The 23,113-nt window shown below is 35.8% G+C and overlaps 1 protein-coding gene across 18 annotated transcripts in view; it reads right to left on the reverse strand.

The window, feature by feature from the left end:
- TSLIG3B (tRNA splicing ligase complex subunit 3B) overlaps positions 1 to 23,113 on the reverse strand; it is a 70,412-nt gene that overhangs the window by 3,145 nt on the left and 44,154 nt on the right. For 9 of the 18 annotated variants that reach the window (XR_015133709.1, XM_086318959.1, XM_086318961.1 and 6 more), the window contains 6 exons: positions 22,668 to 22,813; positions 21,431 to 21,565; positions 18,904 to 18,969; positions 15,404 to 15,582; positions 12,000 to 12,080; positions 10,272 to 10,388 (listed from right to left, as the gene is read on the reverse strand). Coding sequence is in view for 15 of the 18 variants with exons in the window: in XM_086318959.1 (XP_086175085.1) it covers positions 10,272 to 10,388; positions 12,000 to 12,080; positions 15,404 to 15,582; positions 18,904 to 18,969; positions 21,431 to 21,565; positions 22,668 to 22,813 (724 nt within the window). In the remaining 3 variants the exon portion in view is untranslated. Of the gene's footprint in view, positions 1 to 15; positions 5,746 to 5,998; positions 9,219 to 10,271; positions 10,389 to 11,999; positions 12,081 to 15,403; positions 15,583 to 18,903; positions 18,970 to 21,430; positions 21,566 to 22,667; positions 22,814 to 23,113 lie in introns of those variants that run through there. The other 9 variants (XR_015133710.1, XM_086318973.1, XM_086318960.1 and 6 more) reach the window with 7 other exon arrangements.

Below are 23,113 nucleotides of genomic sequence, written 5' to 3' on the forward strand. Positions count from 1 at the left end.
TAAATGACAAAAGTCAGGGGGAAAAAGGAACCAAAGAACATTTCAGTGAAAGAGCAATGGCAATCATGATCTTCAGAGAAAAAAAAAAAAAAAAAGATAAAACACAAGCAAAGAAAAAAACAGCAAAACATTCAAATATCTGATAATCTGTTAGTAGAATGAAGGGGAAAAAAAAGAGACCAAGAAATGCTAAAAGACCATGTAACTACCCATAACAACTCATTTTAAAAGTAACACAAAAAAGATTCCACTCCTATTACCAAAGAGCAAAATACCTAAAAAACAGCTTTACTGAAAACACACATACAGAAACTTTAAGAAGAAAACATTAGTAAATCTACAAAAACAAAAGGAGAGCTTGAATAAATGGCGAGAAATACCATGTTTCTGAATGGGGACATTGAGTATTGTCAGTTTTCCTTGCAATTAATTTATACATTTACCGCAGTCCTCTTGGGATGTATTTTTAGTGGAGCAGGAAGGTAAGGGATATCTACAGTTAACTCAGAAATGAAATATGTATGAAATGACTAAAAGAATTTTGGAAAGAGTTTTATCATCTATTAACAGGTAATATGAAATTATTCATCACTGCCTTAACAACTTACATTCACTGACTACTTGTTAAAAGTGCTATGATATTCTTCATGTAATATCATTTCTTTAATCCTCAAAACATCCTTTTAGACTGGTTGTACAGGTACGCTATCCTACTTCACTCTAATTAAATGGAACTTGTTGAGGGGAGGGAATGAACTGATGAAACAAAAGGGGCAGTTAAGATTCCCGGCCTCAAAATTTATGAATACAAGACGAAGCAGCAAAGATCAGTGAGACAAAAGACATGGAGGAAACTTAAATGCCTATTATTAAATGAAAGAAGCTAATCTGAAAATAATAATCTGTATGATTCCAACCATATGAAATTCTGAAAAAAGCAAAACTAGAGAGATAATAAAAAAATATCAATGGGTTGCTAAGGTTGTGGGGAGGGAGGGAAGAATAGGCAAAGAAGAGAAGATTTTTAGGGCAGTGAGAATACTCTGTATGATACTATAATGGTGGATATACCTCTTTGCATATTTTCTCAAACCCACAGAATGTACAGCACCAAGAGTGAAACCTAATGTAAGCTACAGACTTTGGATAATAATGATTTATCAATGTAGGTTCATCAACTGCAAAAATTTACTACACTGGTGGTGGATGTTGATGATGGGGCTAAGTATATGTGAAAGCAAGGGCCAAATGGAAATCTCAGAACCCTCTGTTCAATATTGCTATGAACCTAAAACTGCTCTAAAAAATAAAGAATATTAAAACATAAAAAAGGATCAATGAGAAAACATTTTTTTAAATGGTGCTGGAATGAACTATTGTCTATTTGTAAAATAATAACAATAATGCATAACCTATAACAAGGGATTCCAAATATAACAAACGTTCATTGTTTAACTAGAGCAACTATATGCCAATACAATGGACAACCTAGAGAAAAGGACAAATTCTTAGAAAGACACAACCTTCCAAAACTGAACCAGAAAGAAACAGAAAATATGAACAAGTCATCAGAATTTGTAAATTGAATCAGTAATATAAAAACGTCTAACAAAAGTCCAGGACCAGACAGCTTCACTGGTGAATTCTATCAAGCATGTAGTGAAGAGTTAACACCTATCCTTCTCAAACTATTTCAAAAACTTGGCAGAGGAAGGAACACTCCCAAGTTCATTCTATGAGGCCACACCTTGATGCCAAAACCAAAGATATAAAAAAAGAAAATTACAGGATAATATCACTGATGAACATGGATGCAAAAATCCTCAAAAAAATACTAGCAAACCAAATCCAACAACACATTAAAACAATCAGACACCATGATTGAGTGGGATTTATCCCAGGGATGCAAGGACTCTTCAACATAGGTAAAATCAATCAATTTGATATATCACGTTAACAAACTGAAGAATAAAACCATATGATTATCTTAACAGATGCAGAAAAAGCTTTTGACAAAATTCAACACCAATTTCAGATAAAACTCTCCAGAATGTGGACACAGAGGGAACATACCTCAACTTAATAAAGGCCATACATGACAAACCCACAGCAAAACCATTCTCAATGGTGAAAAATCGTAAGCATTTCCTCTAAGATCAGGAACAAGACAAGGATGTTCACTCTCACCACTTTTATTCAACATAGTTTTGGAAGTCCTACTCATGGCAATTAGAGAAGAAAAAGAAATAAAAGAAATCCAAATTGGAAAAGAAGTAAAACTGTCACGTTTGAAGATGACATAATACTATACATAGAAAATCCTAAAGCTGCAACCAGAAAACTACTAGAGCTTAAAGAATTTGGCAAAACTGCAGAATATACAATTAAAACACAGAAATCTCTTGCATTCCTATCCATTAACAATGAAAGACTAGAAAAAGAAATTAGGGAAACAATCTCATTTACCATCACATGAAAATGCCTAAGAGCTTCCCAGGTGGTGCTAGTGGTAAAGAATCTGCCTGCCAATGCAGGAGACATAAGAGGTGCAGGTTCAATCTCTGAGTTGGGAAGATCCCCTAGAGGAAGAAATGGCAACCCACTCCAGTATCCTTGCTGGGAGAATCCCATGGACAGAAGAGCCTTGTGGGCTACAGTCCATGGGTCATAGAGAGTCAGACATGACTGAGCACAAAAAGCATAAAATACCTGAACTTGGAAAACTCTAAGATACTGATTAAAGAAATCAAAGATGACACAAACAGATGGAAAGATATATACCATGTTCTCAGATCGGAACAATCAATATTCAAAATGACTATACTACCCAAAGTAATCTACAGATTCAATGCAATCCCTAACAAATTACTAATATCATTTTTCACAGAATTAGAAAACTTACAATTTGTATGGAGACACAAAAGACCTCAAAAAGTCAAGGCAATCTTGAGAAAGAAAAACAGAGCTGGAGGAATCAGGCTCCCTGACTTCAGATTATACTACAATGCTAAATAGTAGGGTATATAAATCAAAAGGATAGAAAGCACTTATAGTCATCTAATCTATGATAAAGAAGGCAAGAATATACAATGGAGAAAAGACAGTCTCTTCAAGAAGTGGTGCTGGGAAAACTGGACTGCTATGTGTACAAGAATAAAATTAAAACATTCTTTAACACCATACACAAAAATAAACTCAAATGAATTGAAGACCTAAATGTAAGACTGGATACTGTAAAACTCTTAAAGGAAAACACAGGCAGAGCACTATGATATAAATCACAGCAAGATCTTTTTTGTTCCACCACCAAGTGTAATGAGGGCAATGGCACCCCACTCCAGTACTCTTGCCTGGAAAATCACATGGGTGGAGGAGCCTGGTAGGCTGCAGTCCATGGGGTCGCTAACAGTCGAACACGACTGAGCGACTTCACTTTCACTTGTCACTTTGATGCACTGGAGAAGGAAATGGCAACCCACTCCAGTGTTCTTGCCTGGAGAATCCCAGGGATGAAGGAGCCTGGTGGGCTGCCGTCTATGGGGTCGCACAGAGTTGGACACGACTGAAGTGACTTAGCAAGTGTAATGAAAATAAAAATTAACAAATGACAAATAAAAGTGCTTGCACAGCAAAGGAAATCATCAACAAAACTAAAAGAAAACCCACACAATAGGAGAAAATATTTGCAAACAATGTGAACAAGTGATTAATCTCCAAAATATACAAACAGCTCATGTAGCTCAACGTGAAAAAAAAAATGGCCAGAAGATCTAAAGAGACATTTCTTTAAAGATGACATAAAAATGGCTAAAAAGCACATGAAAAGATGATCAACATCACTAACTACTAGACAATTGCAAATCAAAACTACAATGAGCTATCACCTCACGCTGGGAGAATGGCCATCATCAGAAAGTCTACAAACAATAAATGCTGAAGAGGGTGTGGAAAAAAGGGAACCCTCTTCAATGTTGGTGGGAATATAAATTAATATAACATTACTATGGGTAGTATTCTGGTCTAGAGAATTCCATGGACTATACAGGCCATGGGGTAGCAAAAAGTCAGACATGAGTGAGTGACTTTCACTTTCTTTACGGAGAACAGTATGGCGATTCCTTAAAAAAAACTAAAAGTAGAGCTACCACATGATCCCGCAATCCCACTTCAGGGCATATGTCTGGAAAACTGTAATTCAAAAGGACACATGCACCCCAATGTTCACTGCAACACTATTTGCAATAGCCAGGACATGGAAGCAACCTAAATGTATATTAACAAAGGAATGGATAAAGAAGGTATGGTGTATATATACAATGGACTATTACCCAGCCATAGAAAAGAACAAACTAGTATCATTTGCAGCAACATGGATGGACCTAAAGATTATCATACTAAGTGAGGTTAAGTCAGACAGAGAAAGACAAATATCATATGATACTGCTTATACGCGAAATCTAAAAAAATCATACAAATGAACCTATTTACAAAACAGAAATAGAGTCACAGATGTAGAAAACAAACAGGGTTATTAAGGACGAAGGGAGGGAGGAATACATTGGAAGACTGGGACTGACATACACATACTACTGTACATAAAACAGACAACTAGTAAGAACCTACATATAACACAGGGAACTCTCTCCAGTACTCTATAATGATCTACATGGGAATAGAATCTAAAGAAGACTGGATGTAGGCATATGTATAATGGTCTTACTTTGCTGTACAACAGAAACACAACATTGTAAATCAACTGTACTCCAATTTAAAAAAGTAAAAATTTTTAAAAAGAGTTCATTTTTTTAAAGTTTTAAAACTGAAAAACTTAACTATGTTATAAAGACTACAATTTCTGCACATCAAAAGACATAACAACTGGGGAAAATATTGTCAACAAATAAAGCAACTAGCTAACTTCCTTAATATATAAAAAGCTCAATCAGAAGGAAAACCGGAAGGCCTCAGGGGAAAAAAATATAAGACACAAATAGAAATTTCAAAAAAATAGGAAATTTAAATGACTAATAAGCTTATGAAAAAAAGTTCAACTTTACTAACAAGACAAATAAACGAAAACAATTTAGTAATTTTTAACCATCAAGTTAGCCATAAACTTGACAATATTCTAAATATTAAAGGGGCTAAAGTTAGAGCAAAATGGCATTGACCTTATTTGTACGAGTTTAAATTCATACAAAATTTCTAAAAAACAATTTGGCCATGTGAATCAAGAGCATTAAGAGTCATAACTTTTGACACAGTGAATTTCCATTTAGGAATCCACAGGTTTCACATCTGCAGACACAAAAGGTTGATTGTGCAGTTATGTGGGGAAACATGAATGAAACTTGACAGCATTATGCTAAGAAGTCAGACATAAAAGCCACACATTGTATAATTCCTTATATATATGACATACACAGAACAGGCAAATCCAAAGAGAGACAAACTAGATTATAGTAAAGGAAGGTTTCTTTGGAAGGACTGATGCTAAAGCTGAAACTCCAGTACTTTGGCCACCTCGTACGAAGAGCTGACTCACTGGAAAAGACTCTGATGCTGGGAGGGATTGGGGGCAGGAGGAGAAGGGGACGACAGAGGATGAGATGGCTGGATGGCATCACTGACTTGATGGACGTGAGTCTGAGTGAACTCCAGGAGTTGGTGATGGACAGGGCAGCCTGGCGTGCTGAGATCCATGTGGTCGCAAAGAGTCGGACACAACTGAGCAACTGAACTGAACTGAAAGGAAGGTGAGGGTACTGTGAATGACCACTGAAAGGAATATTTCTGTTGGGGTTGAGGGAAATGTTCTAGAATCAGATCATGGTTACATAATTCAGAGAGTATACTAAAACCCACTAAATTATATACTTTAAGATGGTGAATTATATCTCAATTAAAAATTAATATAAAAAGGATATTGAAATAGAACTTTTAGAGATATGGGACAATGATCATACTATATTCAGTAAAAAAAAAAAAAAAAAAAAAATCGAACTATAAAATTATACTTTTATTTCAATACTAGCAACATAGAGAAATCAGATTAACCATACAAATAAATGTGCATAATCTTCTTGAAGGGCAACTCTATACAGGGTGTATGAAGAGCATTTTTAAAATGCATATTCTTTGATCAAGAAATTCCATTTGTAGGAATATATCATGTACATGAACAAAAATGTAGTTGTCAAGGACTTCATTACAGGCTCTAAGAAGACAAAATTAACGGAAACCTCAAAATCAATAGAGTATATCCATATGATAAAATGTGGAAAGATTTTAAATGCTATAGAAGAACTGTTGATCAATCATTCAACAATATCAGACACATGAAATAGGGAGAATAATATAAAGATACATTAAATTTAACAATTTTAACATTAACATTAAATTTTAACAAAGAAAACTCAGGGTATAAATGCGTATGTACAACTGAAAAGGATGACATGAAAGGTCAAAATTTGATCATAATCTAAGAAAAAAACATTTAAAAAATCTTCCAGAATAAAGAAAAATGAAAACATAATCTCCTTGTCCTAAAACATGATGAAAAACACCAAGATAAAAATATCAAGGTACTTCCTAAAAGTATTTTCTCAAAGTCTCTAAGTTTAAGGCTAGTCAAGAGTATACATTATCATAAGTCTGTGCCACTCTGAATGTTCAAAGAGCACGTCAAAACTCATTTGTTTTGGATTCTTGTATAAGCTTAAGGACAACACTGAAAATATCCTCCAATTTAGTATGTTAAGATACTTTTAATGCACTACCTTTCACAGTATTCTTTATATTCCTAAATTCCTTTTCTCATTAAAATTCTAGCAGATTAAACTGGATACCCAATATGTATACAACCTCTGTTAAGCTTCCAGGGGTCAGTAAAACTCATACTTTTCATACATCTAAATTCTATTTCCTTTCTTTAAGTCAGCAATCATGTCATCTACTTCTTTGGTAACTCAGACCTCTCGGAGCATCTAGGTTTCTTGCATACAATGGTTACTCCAAACACATGGACACACATGTCTAAAATTTATCCTGGTACACATGCAGAAGAGAAACAGGTTTTAACCTTCTGAGAAGCCAATTAGATATTACAGACAGTGAAATATTCTAAAAGTGTTCTACATCTAATCATACAAGGTAATGAGATGCTCATCCAGAACCAGGTACATTGTAATGTGTACAACATGTGAGGTGCTAAATAAATATTTATTGAAAGAAAATACACATAAGACAGTCCTCAACTCTCCCTTACAGCTATTCTATTACTATGCTAAAAAAAATTTATCCTGTTCTAATCACTCTTTAATTTTTTTTTGTATCTGTCTGCTAGGTGTTTGGAAGGAAACTATGTATATATATAAGGGAGTATTTCTAGGTAAATGAGTCAGATTACACATACTAAATTATTTAAAAAAATACACATATACTACAATAAAGAGACTAGAAAGAGGGATACAGGTAAGAAGAGAACCAACATCTCAGAAAATGAGATCAGGAGCCAAAAATAGGGGTTAACTCAGTCTATTTGTGGAATAATCTATTCTTCCAACCATTGGTGCCATGCTGCCACTCCTCCCCTGGCCAAATGAGAATAATGTACAGAAAATACGAGGCTTCCCTTCTTTAAAAAAATGAGCAGTCACACTTCTACAAGTGAGCATTAGAATTCCAGTTCACAGTAGCCAAATCCAAAACCTGACATCAACAATCCTGATCAATGACTAGTTCCCAAACAGTTTTTCAGTGTCTTCTCTTAAATATGGACAACAAAAGACCATAATCCATTTGAAGAAAGCCTCCATAAGACCAAGACCAAGAAAAACAAATCAAAAATTGCCCTGAAAGAGACAGGAAATAATGAAGGGGAAAAAACAAAACAAAAAACCTTTTATAAAAAATTGTCTTCATCCCCATTTAAGAAGATAGCAGAGTCATAAAAATAAAACAAGAAAAAAAAAAAACACACAGGAAAGGAAAACTCAAGAAGAAAAAAAAATTCCCAGAAAGGAAAAAATGGCAGAAACAAAAATTTAATGACAAGCACAAAATAAAATTGAGGAAAATTCCAAGAAAGTGAATCAAAAAGGAAAAGAGAAAATGAGAAAAAAAATAAAGCAACTTATGAGGATCTACTCAGAAAGTCTAATATCGGAATAAGCGTTTCAGAAAGAGAAAATACAAAAGAAATATAAAAGTTGAGTTTATAAATTGAAAGGCCCACCTAATGTTTAGCACAATGAGTTTAAAAAGACCCTGACTGACATATGCTGTGAAATTTCAGAACTCTAAGAATAGAGAAGAGAGTCTAAAAGCTCTCAGAGAAAAATAAAAGCTCATCCAAAAGAATGGAGAACGGCATCGGTTTCTCAACTGCAGCACTACATGCTAGAGAACAATGAAGTAACGCCTTCAATATTCTTAGGGAAAATGCTTTCCACCTAGAATTTTATATTTACCTAAACTATCAATCAAATGTGGCAGCAGAATAAACATATTTTCATAATGTAAGGATTCAGAAAAATCACTGCTATGTGTCCTTTGTTAGGAAGTTATTTGTGCATTTACTGTAGCAGGTTGAGGGAAAAAACAATGAAAGAGAAGACCATGGGATCTAGGAAATAGTGGAGTAGCCAAGGATAGGCATGCAAGTGGCCCAAATTGCAATAGGAGGATACAAGCCATTAGGATGAAAGAATACAGAAAAAAAGGACTCATCAGAATACCTGATTTTTAAAAACAAAAAAAAAAAGGAAAGGAAGAAAAAAGCAGCAGCAGCATATGGTAAAGAAATACAATGCAGGAAAAAAATAAAATCCATTAAAAGGAAGATAAAACATCTGGTAAATAGAATGGCTCCCCAGAGATGTCTCCATCCTCCCTGAAACCTGTGAATATGCTGCCTTGCAGATACAAATGCAAGTTAAGTTAGGATCTTGAGATCAATTATCTGGGTGAGCCCAGTGTAATCACAAGGATCTCGATAAGCGAGACACAGGAGAAGGAGTATGACAATGGAAGCAGAAAGAGAAAGACTGAAGATCCCACACTATTAATTTTGAAGATGGAGAATCAGGTCCAGAGCTCAGGTACACAGGTGGTATCTGGAAAGTAGGAAATGCAAGGAAATAGATTCTGCCCTGCAGTGTCTGGGAGGACTTGCAACCCTGCCAATACCTTCATTTTACGACTTCTGATGTCGAGATCTGTAAGAGAATACATGTGTATTGTTTAAATCACTAAATTTGTGGTAGTTTGTTACAGCAACCACAGGAAACCAATACAGGGCACCACATGGAGAAAGACCACCTAAGAGCACAGATGACAAGTGAGGGACCCCTTGCTAACAGCAGAACCCAGACATGCAAGACAACCATCTTAGATGTTTCAACCCACCCCAGCCCAGGTACCCACTGAATGAAGCTGCATAAGTGACCTCAGCTGATACAATACGGGGCAGAAGAACCACCCACTTACCCAAAGAATATAATAATAGTATCAAAATAACAGGCACAGATTTACCCTATCACTTGAAACAACTATAAAACTGGACAATCCACATGAACCAGTGGTTTTCAGACACTGGATATCCAGAAGCATAGGACAATGATCCCTCTAACAGGAGAAGCAAATGTTTTCCTCTATTTGTCCCAGCTTACTGTCTGGAGTGATTCCAGACTGTAATGCAGGGTGGGGTGGATGATCCCAGATAAAGCCTGGGTACAGATTAAAGGCATAAAAACGGAATGATGGACGATAGCTCTCCAGAAAACTATCTGAAGAGATTCACACTTGGGAATGCTCCCACCCTGCAACCCTTTTCAATTGGCACACAGTTCACAGCCTTAAGACACCTTTAAGATTTGTTCAGACATCAGTGCTGCCTAATTGACCAGTTGCTCATTATACCTATCTCACTACCACATATGATGCCTTCTTTTATGTATCAGTTCAATTCAATTCAGTGGCTCAGTCGTGTCCAATTCTTTGCAATCCCATGGACTACAGCACACCAGACTTCCTCGTATCCTTGCATAAATCATAACAACTGAGTTTTAAATAAATGTGAAAGATACGGTCAGAAATTAACATATCTATGAACAGAGACCAGGATTATTTAAGACCAGCAGTTGGTCTAGGCAGGAGCTTCAGATAGAGCAATAAAGTGCAAATGCGGCATCATTACATAACAGACGAGAGAGGCTGAAGAGCTGTCACAGAGTACCACCTACAGGACACGAGTGGGAAAACAGCCTAACCTTTGCTCTATCAGACCATCCAAAGGACTGCACTGTTACATCTAATCGCTTCATCAACATCCGCCGGCGGCACTCATATTCACATGAAAGAGCATCGTTGATTCTTTCCAGTTTTTCCTAAAGAAATTGGAAACAAAAATCATAACCTTTAGACTCATTATGCACAGAAAAGAATTTTGAAAATTGTGGTCAATGTTTCCTACTAATTCAAAAAGATGGTACTTGATGGTCATTTTGATCCCATAAGACCTAACAGTAAATTGTTTAAATAATAAAGATATTTGATAGAACATTCATGATATTCAACAGATATCAAACATGCAAATTAAACTCAACAGCTGTTAGTTTACCTGATCTTCAATCAAATATATTAATTTAAGTGAAAGGTCTATTTGCAAAGTAGTCTGAACCAGTAAGGATAGAAAATAATAACTTCCCATCTTATTGACACTGAGCTACTATACTTTTCAAATTACCACTATGTTAACATATTGGGCACTGTAAATACTTTTGGTCAATTTTCTTTTAATTAATAATCTGAATGAAGAAACATTAGGACCTACTGTTCTAGAATATCAATCCATTTTAATTCTCCAGTATAAAAAATCTACAAGATGGCACTAAGATCATGGCATCCAACTCCATCACTTCACGGCAAATAGATGGAGAAACAGTGGCTGACTTTATTTTTGGGGCTCCAAAATCACTCTAGATGGTGACTGCAGCCATGAAATTAAAAGTCGCTTATTCCTTGGAAGGAAAGTTATGACCAACCTGGACTGCATATTAAAAAGCAGAGACATTACTTTGCGAACAAAGGTCCATCTAGTCAAAGCTATAGTTTTTCCAGTAGTTATGTATGGATGTGAGAGTTGGACTATAAAGAAAGCTGAGTGCCAAGAATTGATGCTTTTGAACTGTGGTGTTGGAGAAGACTCTTGAGAGTCCCTTGGACTGCAAGGAGATCCAACCAGTTTATCCTAAGGGAGATCAGTCCTGGATGTTCACTGGAAGGACTAATGTTGAAGCTGAAACTCCAATACTTTGGCCACCTCATGCGAAGAGCTGACTCATTTGAAGAGACCCTGATGCTGGGAAAGATTGAGGGCAGCAGGAGAAGGGGACGACAGAGGATGAGAATGGTTGGATGGCATCACTGACTCGATGGACATGAGCTTGGGTAGGCTCTAGGAGTTGGTGATGGACAGGGAGGCCTGGTGTGCTGCAGTCCATGGGGGTCACAAAGAGTCCGACACGACTGAGTGACGGAACTGAACTGACAAGACAGCAAGAGATACAGATGTAAAGAACAGACTTTTGGACTATATGGGAAAGGGAGGGCAAGATGATTTGAGAGAAAAGCATTGAAACATGTGTATTACCATATGTAAAACAGATGACCAATGCCGGTTCGATGCAGGAAGCGGGGCACTCAAAGCCGGTGTTCTGGGACAACCCAGAGGGATGGAGGGGGCAGTGAAGTGGGGAGGGGGTTCAGGATGGAGAACACATGTGCACCTGTGGCTGATTCATGTCGATGTAGCGCAAAAGCCACCACAATATTGTAATTAGCCTCCAATGAAAATAAATGAATTTTTTTTAAAGCAAAAACATATATATAAAATTTTTTTAAAAAGCATGTAAAAATCTAGATGTCATTCATAAAATTAAGCTAATATTAATATAGCTAATTACATAAAACTAATGAAAAAGGGGGGGATGCCTTACCGCCTGTTCCAGATTTAAATCAGTTTTCAGCAGTGGTTTTCCCACATGATTTTTCTGGACTTTTGAGAGAATATCTTTCACCTAAAATTAAACATAGAAGATTGTGAAAATGTATATCCCCAATTTAAAACAATCTTATTCATGCTTAAAATGTTGTGAATGCCAGAGAATTAATAAAATGTTAACAAGAAATCATTAAAACATACCTTCACATACTAAGGGCTTCCCTTGTGGCTCAGAGGATAAAGTGTCTGCCTGCAATGCAGGAGATCCGGGTTCAATCCCTGGGTTGGGAAGATCCCCTGGAGGAGGAAATGGCAACCCACTCCAGTATTCTTGCCTGGAGAATCCCATGGACAGAGGAGCCTGGCGGGCTACAGTCCACAGAGTCGCAAAGAGTTGGACACGACTGAGCAACTTCACTTCACATACTAAGAAAGATTTTCAGTACAATGCAAAGTATCTTCCTCAAGGAAGCAAGTTACATTAATCCAAGCCATAGCACACCTTTTCCAGAGTAAGAAATAACGTACATGGACAACTGAAGTAACTACCAAAAGACTTTATTATGAGAATCTAAGTTTCGTGTGAAATAAATTCACATTCTTAGGACAGCACACTCTTACATCCTGACAAAAAATAAATAAAACCTTTGCTGAGTAGGTTGCATGTGTTAGTCACTCAGTTATGTCTGACTCTCTCCAACCCCATGGCCTACAGCCCACTAGGCTCCTCTGTCCATGGGATTCTCCAGGCAAGAATACTGGAGTGGGCTGCTGTTCTCTTCTCCAGGGGATCTTCCTGACCCATGGATCGAACCCAGATCTCCTGCACTGCAGGCAGATACTTCACCATCTGAGCCACCAGGGAAGCCCTGAGTATGTTGGTTTTACTCAATTAAATATTTTGTACACATTCCATTGTTCACCAAGACAATGAAAGAGTAAGCCCTCAATTAGTCACCATAGAGCACATTTCATCACTTTTACAAAGCCACTGATTTGAATTGAAACATTTTTATTTTTGGTGAACAACATTTAGACATTTGTTTTTGCTTTAGCAATATCAGAAGTCTTTCAAACAGGATGAAATATATACAGTTGCTTAGTTTATAATAGAGAAAATAGGAACAGGTCACATTTGAGGAGTATGAAGCTTAATGTTGGGGGATCTCTTTTCAAAAAGAATTAAAAATTATGAACAAAAAATTAGCTTGGAAATTGGTGGTGGTAATGCAAAGTGGCTGTTAAGTGCTGGGTACATGGCTTCTTTTGAGAATGATGGAAATGGTCTAAAATTAGATTTTGATGATGATGTACTCTGTAAATAAAATCCACTGAATTGTACACCTTAAATAGGCATACTTTATGGCACTTCAATTGTATCTTTTGGATCAGTATGTGGATGCACTGGAAGATTAGGAAAAGTCTAGAAATCTGTCTCAATCTGAAACAGCCCCAGGTATTAGGTAACCCCAGATAATTCTTAATCCAGAGAGACAAATTCTGAAGAGCAATTTATGAACTACAGAACAATATTCTTGAGCTGGGATTCATAGACTTATTTTTTGGTTTGCTAGTTCTAAAAACAAAACAAAACTTTTTAATACTGTGTTTTTATCTTAATGATACTAAAATTCTCTTACATTCATTAAGACGAATCTTGTTTTCAGCTCATAAATTATCAGTACAAAAGAGTACTTTATTCAAGAATATAGTTTAAAACAGCAAGTCTAAAAACAGAGTTTTAGTATCTATTCTTGAGGGTGAAAATTTTCTTTTCCTTGAAAAATTAATCCTGTATTATTCTCCTAGCGGACTCCTATGAAACCTAGAAATTAGGCTAGAATTTGGTCTGCAGGGGCAGTATTCTAATTTACGCCTTGACTGGGAATGAGGATAGTTTTATAATTGAAAAAAAAAAATTCAAAAGCTAGAGATATCATTTTGTTGTTGTTAATTACTTGTTAGTTAATTGGTTGTTCTTAGTTGTTCTTAATTACTCCATCAAGGTACTCATTCATTTATTAACTATACAACAAACATTTCCTAAACACTTATCAGATATTGCAGATTTCTTTGCTCACTGCCAAAGACAATCACATTGAAATTTTATTAACAGCATCCATTAAAAAGAAATTTAGTTTGCCTTTAAAGAAAAACTCTTACTTCTTTCATTATACTGTAATTCAACCTTGGTTAGAAACCAGACCCTTAACTTTGCAAAGAGATTTCTATCAGGGCAAACAGCAAACTTTCAGAAAGCCTAGCACTTCCTCATTAAGATCTGATTCCTGAATACTGCTGCTGCTAAGTTGCTTCAGTCATCTCCGACTCCGCAGACAGCAAACTACCAGGCTCCCCCATCCCTGGGATTCTCCAGGCAAGAATACTGGAGTGGGTTGCCATTTCCTTCTCCAATGCAGAAAAGTGAAAAGTGAAAGTGAAGTCACTCAGTCGTGTCTGACTCTTGGAGAACCCATGGACTGCAGCCCACCAGGGTCCTTCATCCACGGGATTTTCCAGGCAAGAGTACTGGAGTAGGGTGCCACTGCCTTCTCCCTTATGAATACTAGTAATAGGCAAATAAAGTCATACTATTTCGAAAAGCATACTATCTCGTTTTATGTGAAAAATTTAGCTTTACACAAAGATAACTGTCTCTCTAATTAGAATGTATATCTTGTACTTAAAGGAAATACAGTTGATTCTTGAACAACATGGGTTTGAATTATGCTGGTCTGCCTCTACATGAATTTTTTTCACTAAATACAATTACAGTACCATCCGATCTATAGGTGGTTGAATTTACAAATACCAACTGAAGATACAGAGGCCATCTGTGAAGTTGTATGTTAATTACTGACTCCACAGAGGATCAGCACCCCTAACCCACACAGTATTCAAGGGTCAACTGTATTTCCATCCTTAATACATGTACTGGAGCTTTCCTGGTGGCTTAGAGGTAAATAATTTCCCTGTCAATGCAAGAGACACAGGTTTGATCCCTGATCCACAAAGATCCCACACACCATGGAACAACTAAGCCCACGCAACGCAACTATTGAGCCCATGCACCCTAGAGCCCATGCTCCACAACAAGAGGCCACCACAATGAGAAGCCTGTGTACCACAATAAGGCTGCATGCCACAACTAGGGAATAACCCCCGCTCTCCAAGACCAAAGAAAAGCCTGCACAGCAATGAAGACCCAGCACAGCCAAAAATAAATAAATAAAATTTAATACATTTGCTGTTGTTGTTCAGTCGGCAAGCCATGTCTGACTCTTTGCAACCCCATGGACTGCAGCATGCCAGCGTCCCTGTCCCTCACCATCTCCCAGAGTTTACATGTTAGCATTTAATTGAATTTGGGGGAAATAAAAAATAAAACAAATACAATACCTTTGATTCCACTTGGTTTAGCATAAGCGGAATGTCAGAAGTTGTTGACTTGGGAATCCCAAGGGTATCGCAGATAGCTTGAACTTCCTGATAAATTTCACTATTTTTATCTAATTGAGAATTTTTACACTTCTTGTTCTGTAGTATCTGTAAAGCTTGAAGCTCTGTACTTAAAAATACTACAATAAAAAAAGGGAAAAACAAATAATGTTAAAATGCACAAGAATGCTTTAAAAATCCCACTTGTGGGTACACATGCAAAGGAGCTGAAGTGAGGATCTCAAAGAGGTCTTCACTACCACACTCACTGCTGCACTGTTCATAATAGCCAAGATATGGAAACAGCCTAAGTGTCCTTCAACAGCTGAATGGATGAAGACAATGTGGAATGTGTATACAAAGGAATATTACCCAGCTTTAAAAAGAAAGGAACCCAGTCATTTGTGACAACATGGATGAACCTGGAAAATGCAAAGTGAGACAAGCCAGATGCAGAAAGACAAATACTAATGATTCCATCTTTATGGGGAATCTAAAACTCCTAACACAGAAAGTAGAATGGTGGTCACCAATCTAGGGAAGAAACAGGATATTTGTTAAATACAAATTTCTGAACAACGGGCAATCCATTTTACTGAAGTTTCAAAATCAGAGGGATCTTGGCACAGTCCTCATAAGCAAAGTTTGACACATATTAGTTACATAAGATGAGTAAGTCCTAAAGATCTACTTTACAGCATAATAATACTGTATTATATTCAGTTAACAGTTTCATTGTAACAGTTTAGTTAACAATACTGTGTTGTATACTTAAAGATTTGCCAAGACAGTAAATCCTACATTGAGTATTCTTATCACAAAGAAATAATAAAGAGGGCAGAAGGAAATTTAAAAAATAGTGCCTACTCACAGAATCTAAAGTCTAGTATGAGGGCCCCATCAGTAAAAGAACATTAAAATCTTCAAGCATGTATAAAGCTGAAAAATTAGTCTCTCTCTGATACGCAGAGCTCAAGCCAAGGGAGAATGTATAGCTTTAAGTGATCTATAAGCAGATAGAGCAATCTGTAAAACTGCCTTTAGGATAGACCACTCCAGACTGTTCACAAGTCCTTTCAGTCACCATTTCATCTTTTCAACAGTCATCTTTCTAAAAATTACTCAAAAATCTTAGATGGAAAAAATAAAACAAAATGCTAACAGACTCTCACATACTGAGAAGTAAAAAGAAATGGCCAGAGAGCAGCATGTGGAGGTGGGGGTGTAACAGGTAAAGGCACAAACCTCCAGTTAGAAAAGAAATAAGCCTCAGGGATGTAATATAAAATATAAAGCATACAGTCAATAATATTGTAATAACTTTTTATGGAAAACAGATGGTTACTAGACTTACCACAGTGACCATTTCACAACATATGCAAAGGTCAAATCACTATGTGGTACACCTGAAACTAACATAATATTTATATGAACTATATTTCAATTAAAAAAAAAAAACCACATCATTTTGGAAAGCAAAAAATTAAATCATTAGTCTTTTTTAAATTAACTTTCAGAACAGTAAAGGCAGATATTGGGGGTTCATTTGTTTTCATTTCAGTTAAATTTATACACACACAATTTAATACAATAGTTTCAACTTCAGTTGAGCAGGAAAAGATACCTGAGAAACTGTTTAAAAGTACAAGTACAAGGATTCCACCCTTAGAGATTCTGAACCAGAACATCTGAAGTACAATTTGGGAATCTGTGGTTTTAGACCCAAGGTGATTCTCACGGACAGGACTGAGAGCCACTAATTTAAGGTTTTTCCATGTAATCTACACATAATAGTCTAAGGAATCCACAAAAAGTTAAGACCAATGCATATCAAACTTTGCTTATGACGACTATGCCAAGGTCCCTCTGATTTTAAAACTTCATTAAAACAGATCACCGTTCTTCAAAAATTTATATTTTGGAACCACAGATGAAGTCTGTCTTTGTTCTACAGAAACATGTTGTACATAAGAGTACAAACAAGAGTTTAGTCTAGTATTTAAAGTGCTAATCCACACAGATGGACAATAATACTGTGATAACTCTTCTTCCCATACAGATTCTCAGACTCCCCACCCCAAAGCAATCACCAATGTTAGTTTCTGGGTATCTTTTTAGGCATATATGTATATTTAGTATATGTTTCTACCATCTATACACTTTTATTTCTATTACAGAAACAAGAGTATACATCTTCTGTGTATTTCTTTACCAATATATTCTAGAGATCATTCCATATTTACACATTTTATCTACTCTCATTCTAAAGGCTCTATTATGGTATCAGGGTGGCATGACACCACCCTTATGGCAGAAAGTGAAAAAGAACTAAAGGGCCTCCTGATGAAAGTGAAAGAGGAAAGTGCAAAAGTTGGCTTAAAGCTCAACATTCAGAAAACTAAGATTATGGCATCTGCTCCCATCACTTCATGGGAAATAGATGGGGAAACAGTGGCAGACTTTACTTTGGGGGGCTCCAAAATCACTCTAGATGGTGACTGCACCCATGAAATAAAAAAAGACACTTACTCCTTGGAAGGAAAGTAATGACCAACCTCCTCCTCCTCCTAAGTTGCTTCAGTCATGTCCGATTCTGTGCGACCCCATAGACGGCAGCCCACCAGGCTCTGCTGTCCCTGGGATTCTCCAGACAAGAACACTGGAGTGGGTTGCCATTTCCTTCTCCAGTGCATGAAAGTGAAAAGTGAAAGTGAAGTCGCTCAGTCGTGTCTGACTCTTAGCGACCCCATGGACTGCAGCCTACCAGGCTCCTCCGTCCATGGGATTTTCCAGGCAAGAGCACTGGAGTGGGGTGCCATTGAGTATATTAAAAAGCAGAGACATTACTTTGCCAACAAAGGTCCATCTAGTCAAGGCTATGGTTTATCCAATAGTCATGTATGGATGTGAAAGTTGGACAGTAAAGAAAGCTGAGCGCCACAGAATCGATGCTTTTGAACTGTGGTGTTGGAGAAGACTCTTGAGAGTCCCTTGGACTGCAAGGAGATCCAACCAGTCCATCCTAAAGGAAATCAGTCCTGGGTGTTCATTGGAAGGACTGATGGTAAAGCTGAAACTCCAATACTTTGGCCACGTGATGCGAAGAGCTGACTCATTTGAAAAGACCCTGATGCTGGGAAAGACTGAAGGCGGGAGGAGAAGGGGATGACAGAGGATGAGTTGGTTGGATGGCATCACTGACTCGATAGACATGAGTTTGAGTAAACTCTGGGAGTTGGTGACAGACAGGGAAGCCTGGTGTACTGCAGTCCATGGAGTTGCAGAGTCGAACACGACTGAGCTACTGAACTGAACTGATCATGGTATCACTCGAAGATGTATTATTTCTATTTAACAACTATAAACAATGCCATAATGAACATTCTTTTCATATATCTTGGTACACTCAGTATGAACTAGTAGTCTCTGAACTGCCAATTTAAAAAACAGGTGAATTTTACCTGTGTTACTGAAAATTTGCCTTTCCAAAAGATGGTCCCAATTATTCTCCCAACACACTTCAATACCTGTAAGTAGCATATGAGAATGCTTACTTACGACTTTTTTTTCCTGGTATTTGCTAGCCTAGTAAGTGAAAAATGTTTTCTTTTTTTTGCAACTCTAACTTTGTGCATCTTTAAATGTTTAGAAGCAATTTTTTAAAAACTTTTTTCTATAGGATGCCATTTCATGCCTTATGTACTTTACATATTTTCCCAGTGAATTTTTATCTTTATAAAAGCTCTTCACATAGTAAGGAATTTCGCCCTTTTAGTGGTACACACAATGCCAACAATTCTAAGAACATGCCACTTATTAAAGCAGCATGTTTTAAAGGTATTAAAACTAAAAGATGAAATAGATGCTGGTAAGATTGCTAAAAGGTTATAATCTTTCTGGAACAAAATATGGCTATATAATTTTTTTTTAATGTTCATAACCTTTGTCTAAGTAAAAGCAACCAAAAATATGAACAAAGTAATTAAAATATAAAAATCCAAAAACCTCTAAATTTGAAATCTATTAAATAAAAATGTCCATAGTATAGAAAGCTATGTAGCCAACATAAATTATTTCTTCAAAAAATACTAAGTGATTGGAAAATAGATACGTTAAATGAAAAAGAGGAAGAGCAAGAATTACACATGTAACAAATCTCAATCTTAAACGTGTGTACAAAGGAAAAAGAAGGAAATGGAAATACACTGAAAAGTTATTCATGACTCTCTCTGGGGAGTGAAACAATAATTTTTTTTTTTTTACATATTTATCTACTTTGTAAGATTCCTATGATGAGAATGTAACTTTCCAACAAGTAACATGAAATTTACTATTCTAAGTATACAGTGGCATTAAGTACATTCACATAGCTGTATAACCATCACCACCATCCATCTCCAGAACTTTCTCATTTTCCTTAACTGAAACTCTGTACTAATTTACACTAATTCTCCCTACACTAATTCTCCATTTCACCCTACCTCTCAAGCATGTATTTTTATAAATCAGAAAAAAAAAAAAACTATACCAACCTCTCTTATAGTTCCTCTATACTTTACTTGGATCAGAAACTTACAGTACTATTATTGCTGAGCTTCTTAGAAGCAAAGGCAAAAAGGGAAACATGATTTACATATTTCTCATTGACTATTATAAAGAGTATGCAAGTTCCTCATGGCCAGTGCTTCTTAGCTTCCTTTTGTCCCAGTACACTTATGGGTTATTGTGCCCTCCCATTAATAATGGTTCATTAAATCAGTGACTCAGACTGAATGGGAGGAAGACAAGGAAAGAGTGTTAAGAAATGGGGGCACATAATCAGAGAAGGCGATGGCACCCCACTCCAGTATTCTTGCCTGGAAAATCCCATGGACGGAGGAGCCTGGTAGGCTGCAGTCCATGGGGTCGCTAAGAGTCGGACACGACTGAGCGACTTCACTTTCACTTTTCACTTTCATGCATTGGAGAAGGAAATGGCAACACACTCCAGTGTTTTTGTCTGGAGAATCCCGGGGACGGGGGAGCCTGGTGGGCTGCCATCTATGGGGTTGCACAGAGTCAGACATGACTGAAGCAACTTAGCAGCAGCAGCAATTTTTATTCTCCCCAATGCACAAGATAATTCAACTGTCGAGATTTTGATCATCACCACTAAATTTATAAACATGATTTCTGCTCTAATGAAACTAACATCTTAACACTAGAGCATAAAGGAATAGATCATGTGCATCTTTTTATAAATGGTACAACCTAAAATAATAGAAATCTTCAATAATAGAAGATGTTAGAAAAATTCTTTCAAGAGATCACTGTTAGTAGAACTTTCAAAATAGCATGAAATTAAACTAACTAAATTTCAAAAAAATCTAAGGGACTCAATATAAACAAATGCATCTGTTATTTATAGTAATTGTTTAGATATAGGTAATCTGTACTCCAAATTCATCCCTGATGAAAAACAGGCCACATGCACTAGAATTCAAGTGGCACAAGGGCACAATTTTCTTTTAAACTGATATATCCCTAACGCTTAGAGCAGTTTCTAATACAATAAAAAGTGATCAATAAATTTTCTGAACTATCACTAAGTGCCTATCATCTAATAATTTGCTTAGCAGCCTAATTTCTGAGAGTTTTAACATTAAACAGGACTTTGGAGATCACCACTTTAGCCAACTAGTCATATATGTCAAGGGATGAATTAGGTGAAGGAAAAACTGCTAAAGTACGAGTCATAAACACAGGGTAATCTATACTGGCCAAATAAATTTTAAGTGTTATGGAAATCTTAGAGAGTACATCAGTAGAATTTACCCTACATTTATACAAATATCTGAGTCAGTTTCACATTTTAAGCCAAATATTAAAACCTTTCTAATACACAAAATGTCTATGCTTCATTAATTATAGTTCATAAATCTTGACTGGAAAATAACACAAACCAGATCAAACACAGGCATTTAAACTGTTCAAAGAAATATAACTTACACAGTAGTTTCAAACAATCATCCTTCTTTTTTAAGCGGTCTTTAATATCTCCAGATATGAGTACAGAATATGGACATGCCATTTCTTTTAAAAAGCCACTTATTTCAAGCTGGAAGCTTTCTAGATCATCTCTCCCTTTAAAAAAGAGGAGGCATAAAACATTTACTAAATATTTACCATATAATCTGATACTATCAAATCTACTAGTTGATTTTAATTTTATATCAATTCTAAATTTTCACTTCAACATTAAATCCTTAAATGTGTGACCAAAAATAACATTAGTTAAGCTTTAAAGTAATCAAAACATATTTCTACACATAGAAAGTGACACTTAAATTCAAGAACATAAGTATCTAATCATGAAATTATAAATCTTTTTATATTTAAATCTCTGATAAGTATCTTCCAAAGGGCTTTCCATAAAAGCAGATAATATGGAAATATTTTATATAGTAACCGAAATATTATAGCATTATTATGGCTATAATTATTTTTGGCTTCAGAGCAAATGATTCATTTCTATTGTATTTCTATGGATTCAGATAATAAATGCAATCATCTAATTAAACCTCAGCACTTGTCCTTCTTTCATAATCGAATTACGTGGGAACTTATGTCATAAGCTCTGAATGCAGCTTATTTTACTTTACTTCAGGTGAATTCTATTAGATTTGGCAAGGAAAAACAAAATAATTTGAAAAGTAAGAATAGCATCAGAAGGGAATGCTACTTTTATCTTCTAGCAAATGCCCAACACATTTTTATTTTCTATCAAAGACCCACAAGAATTCCAGCTACCAATAGTAATGAATTAAACAAAACTTGTAAACTAGCAGAGGAATTTTTTATAAATGTATGCCTATGTGAATCCATGTCCTGAGTTATAGGTTTGGTAATATAACTTAAATTAGGGATTACATATACTTTACGCGGAAAAAAAAAAATCTTAATTCCAAAAAAGAAGTATTCAAAAGCTAAACTTTATAATAACCAAATTCAATACTAAGTTCAAGACAGCAGATAAACAATAATTATTTATAATTTTGTATAAATTTAAGAAATAATTTTGGGTTAATCAATATGAAATTAAACAAAGATATTTAAATCACATACTGAAGTTCTTTGTATTAATGACTTTTCTGTGTACAGTGAGCACATTATAGATAAAACTGTAAATCATAACCTATCATATAATTTTACTAGTAAACAGAAAAACAAAACTAAATGGCAATACCAGCTGAAGTGATACTTTCTTCCAAGTTGCACAGTGATTTTATTTGAGAGCTTAACCAAACACAGAGCTCTGAAAATTCAGGTGAAGACAGTCCACTCTCTGCTGCCTTTGTAAGCGCTTGCTCTTCTAACAGTGGTCCCTTATACCTAAAAAAGAAAATATAAAAGATTAAAACAATAAGCAAAACCCTAATACATGTAATACTTTTTAATCAAAGTCTGTTGCCTGTCTTTGTGAATAAAATATTCTTGGAACACAGACAATAAATGTATCCATGTATCTGACTGTTTCCCTGTATTTGTGACAGAGAAAGCATGACCAGCAAAACCTAAAAGTTTTACTATCTGGTTTGTTATAAAAATAGTTTGCTTGTTTCTGCTCTACATAATTAACATTTGATTTTTTTGTTTTAAAGTTTTTTAGTAAAATTATCAACCTATTTTAAG

This window comes from Bos grunniens, chromosome 10 (assembly GCF_055505025.1).
Source record: "Bos grunniens cultivar Pamir isolate PY7600 chromosome 10, Bosgru_T2T1.0, whole genome shotgun sequence".
Lineage (NCBI taxonomy): Eukaryota > Metazoa > Chordata > Mammalia > Artiodactyla > Bovidae > Bos > Bos grunniens.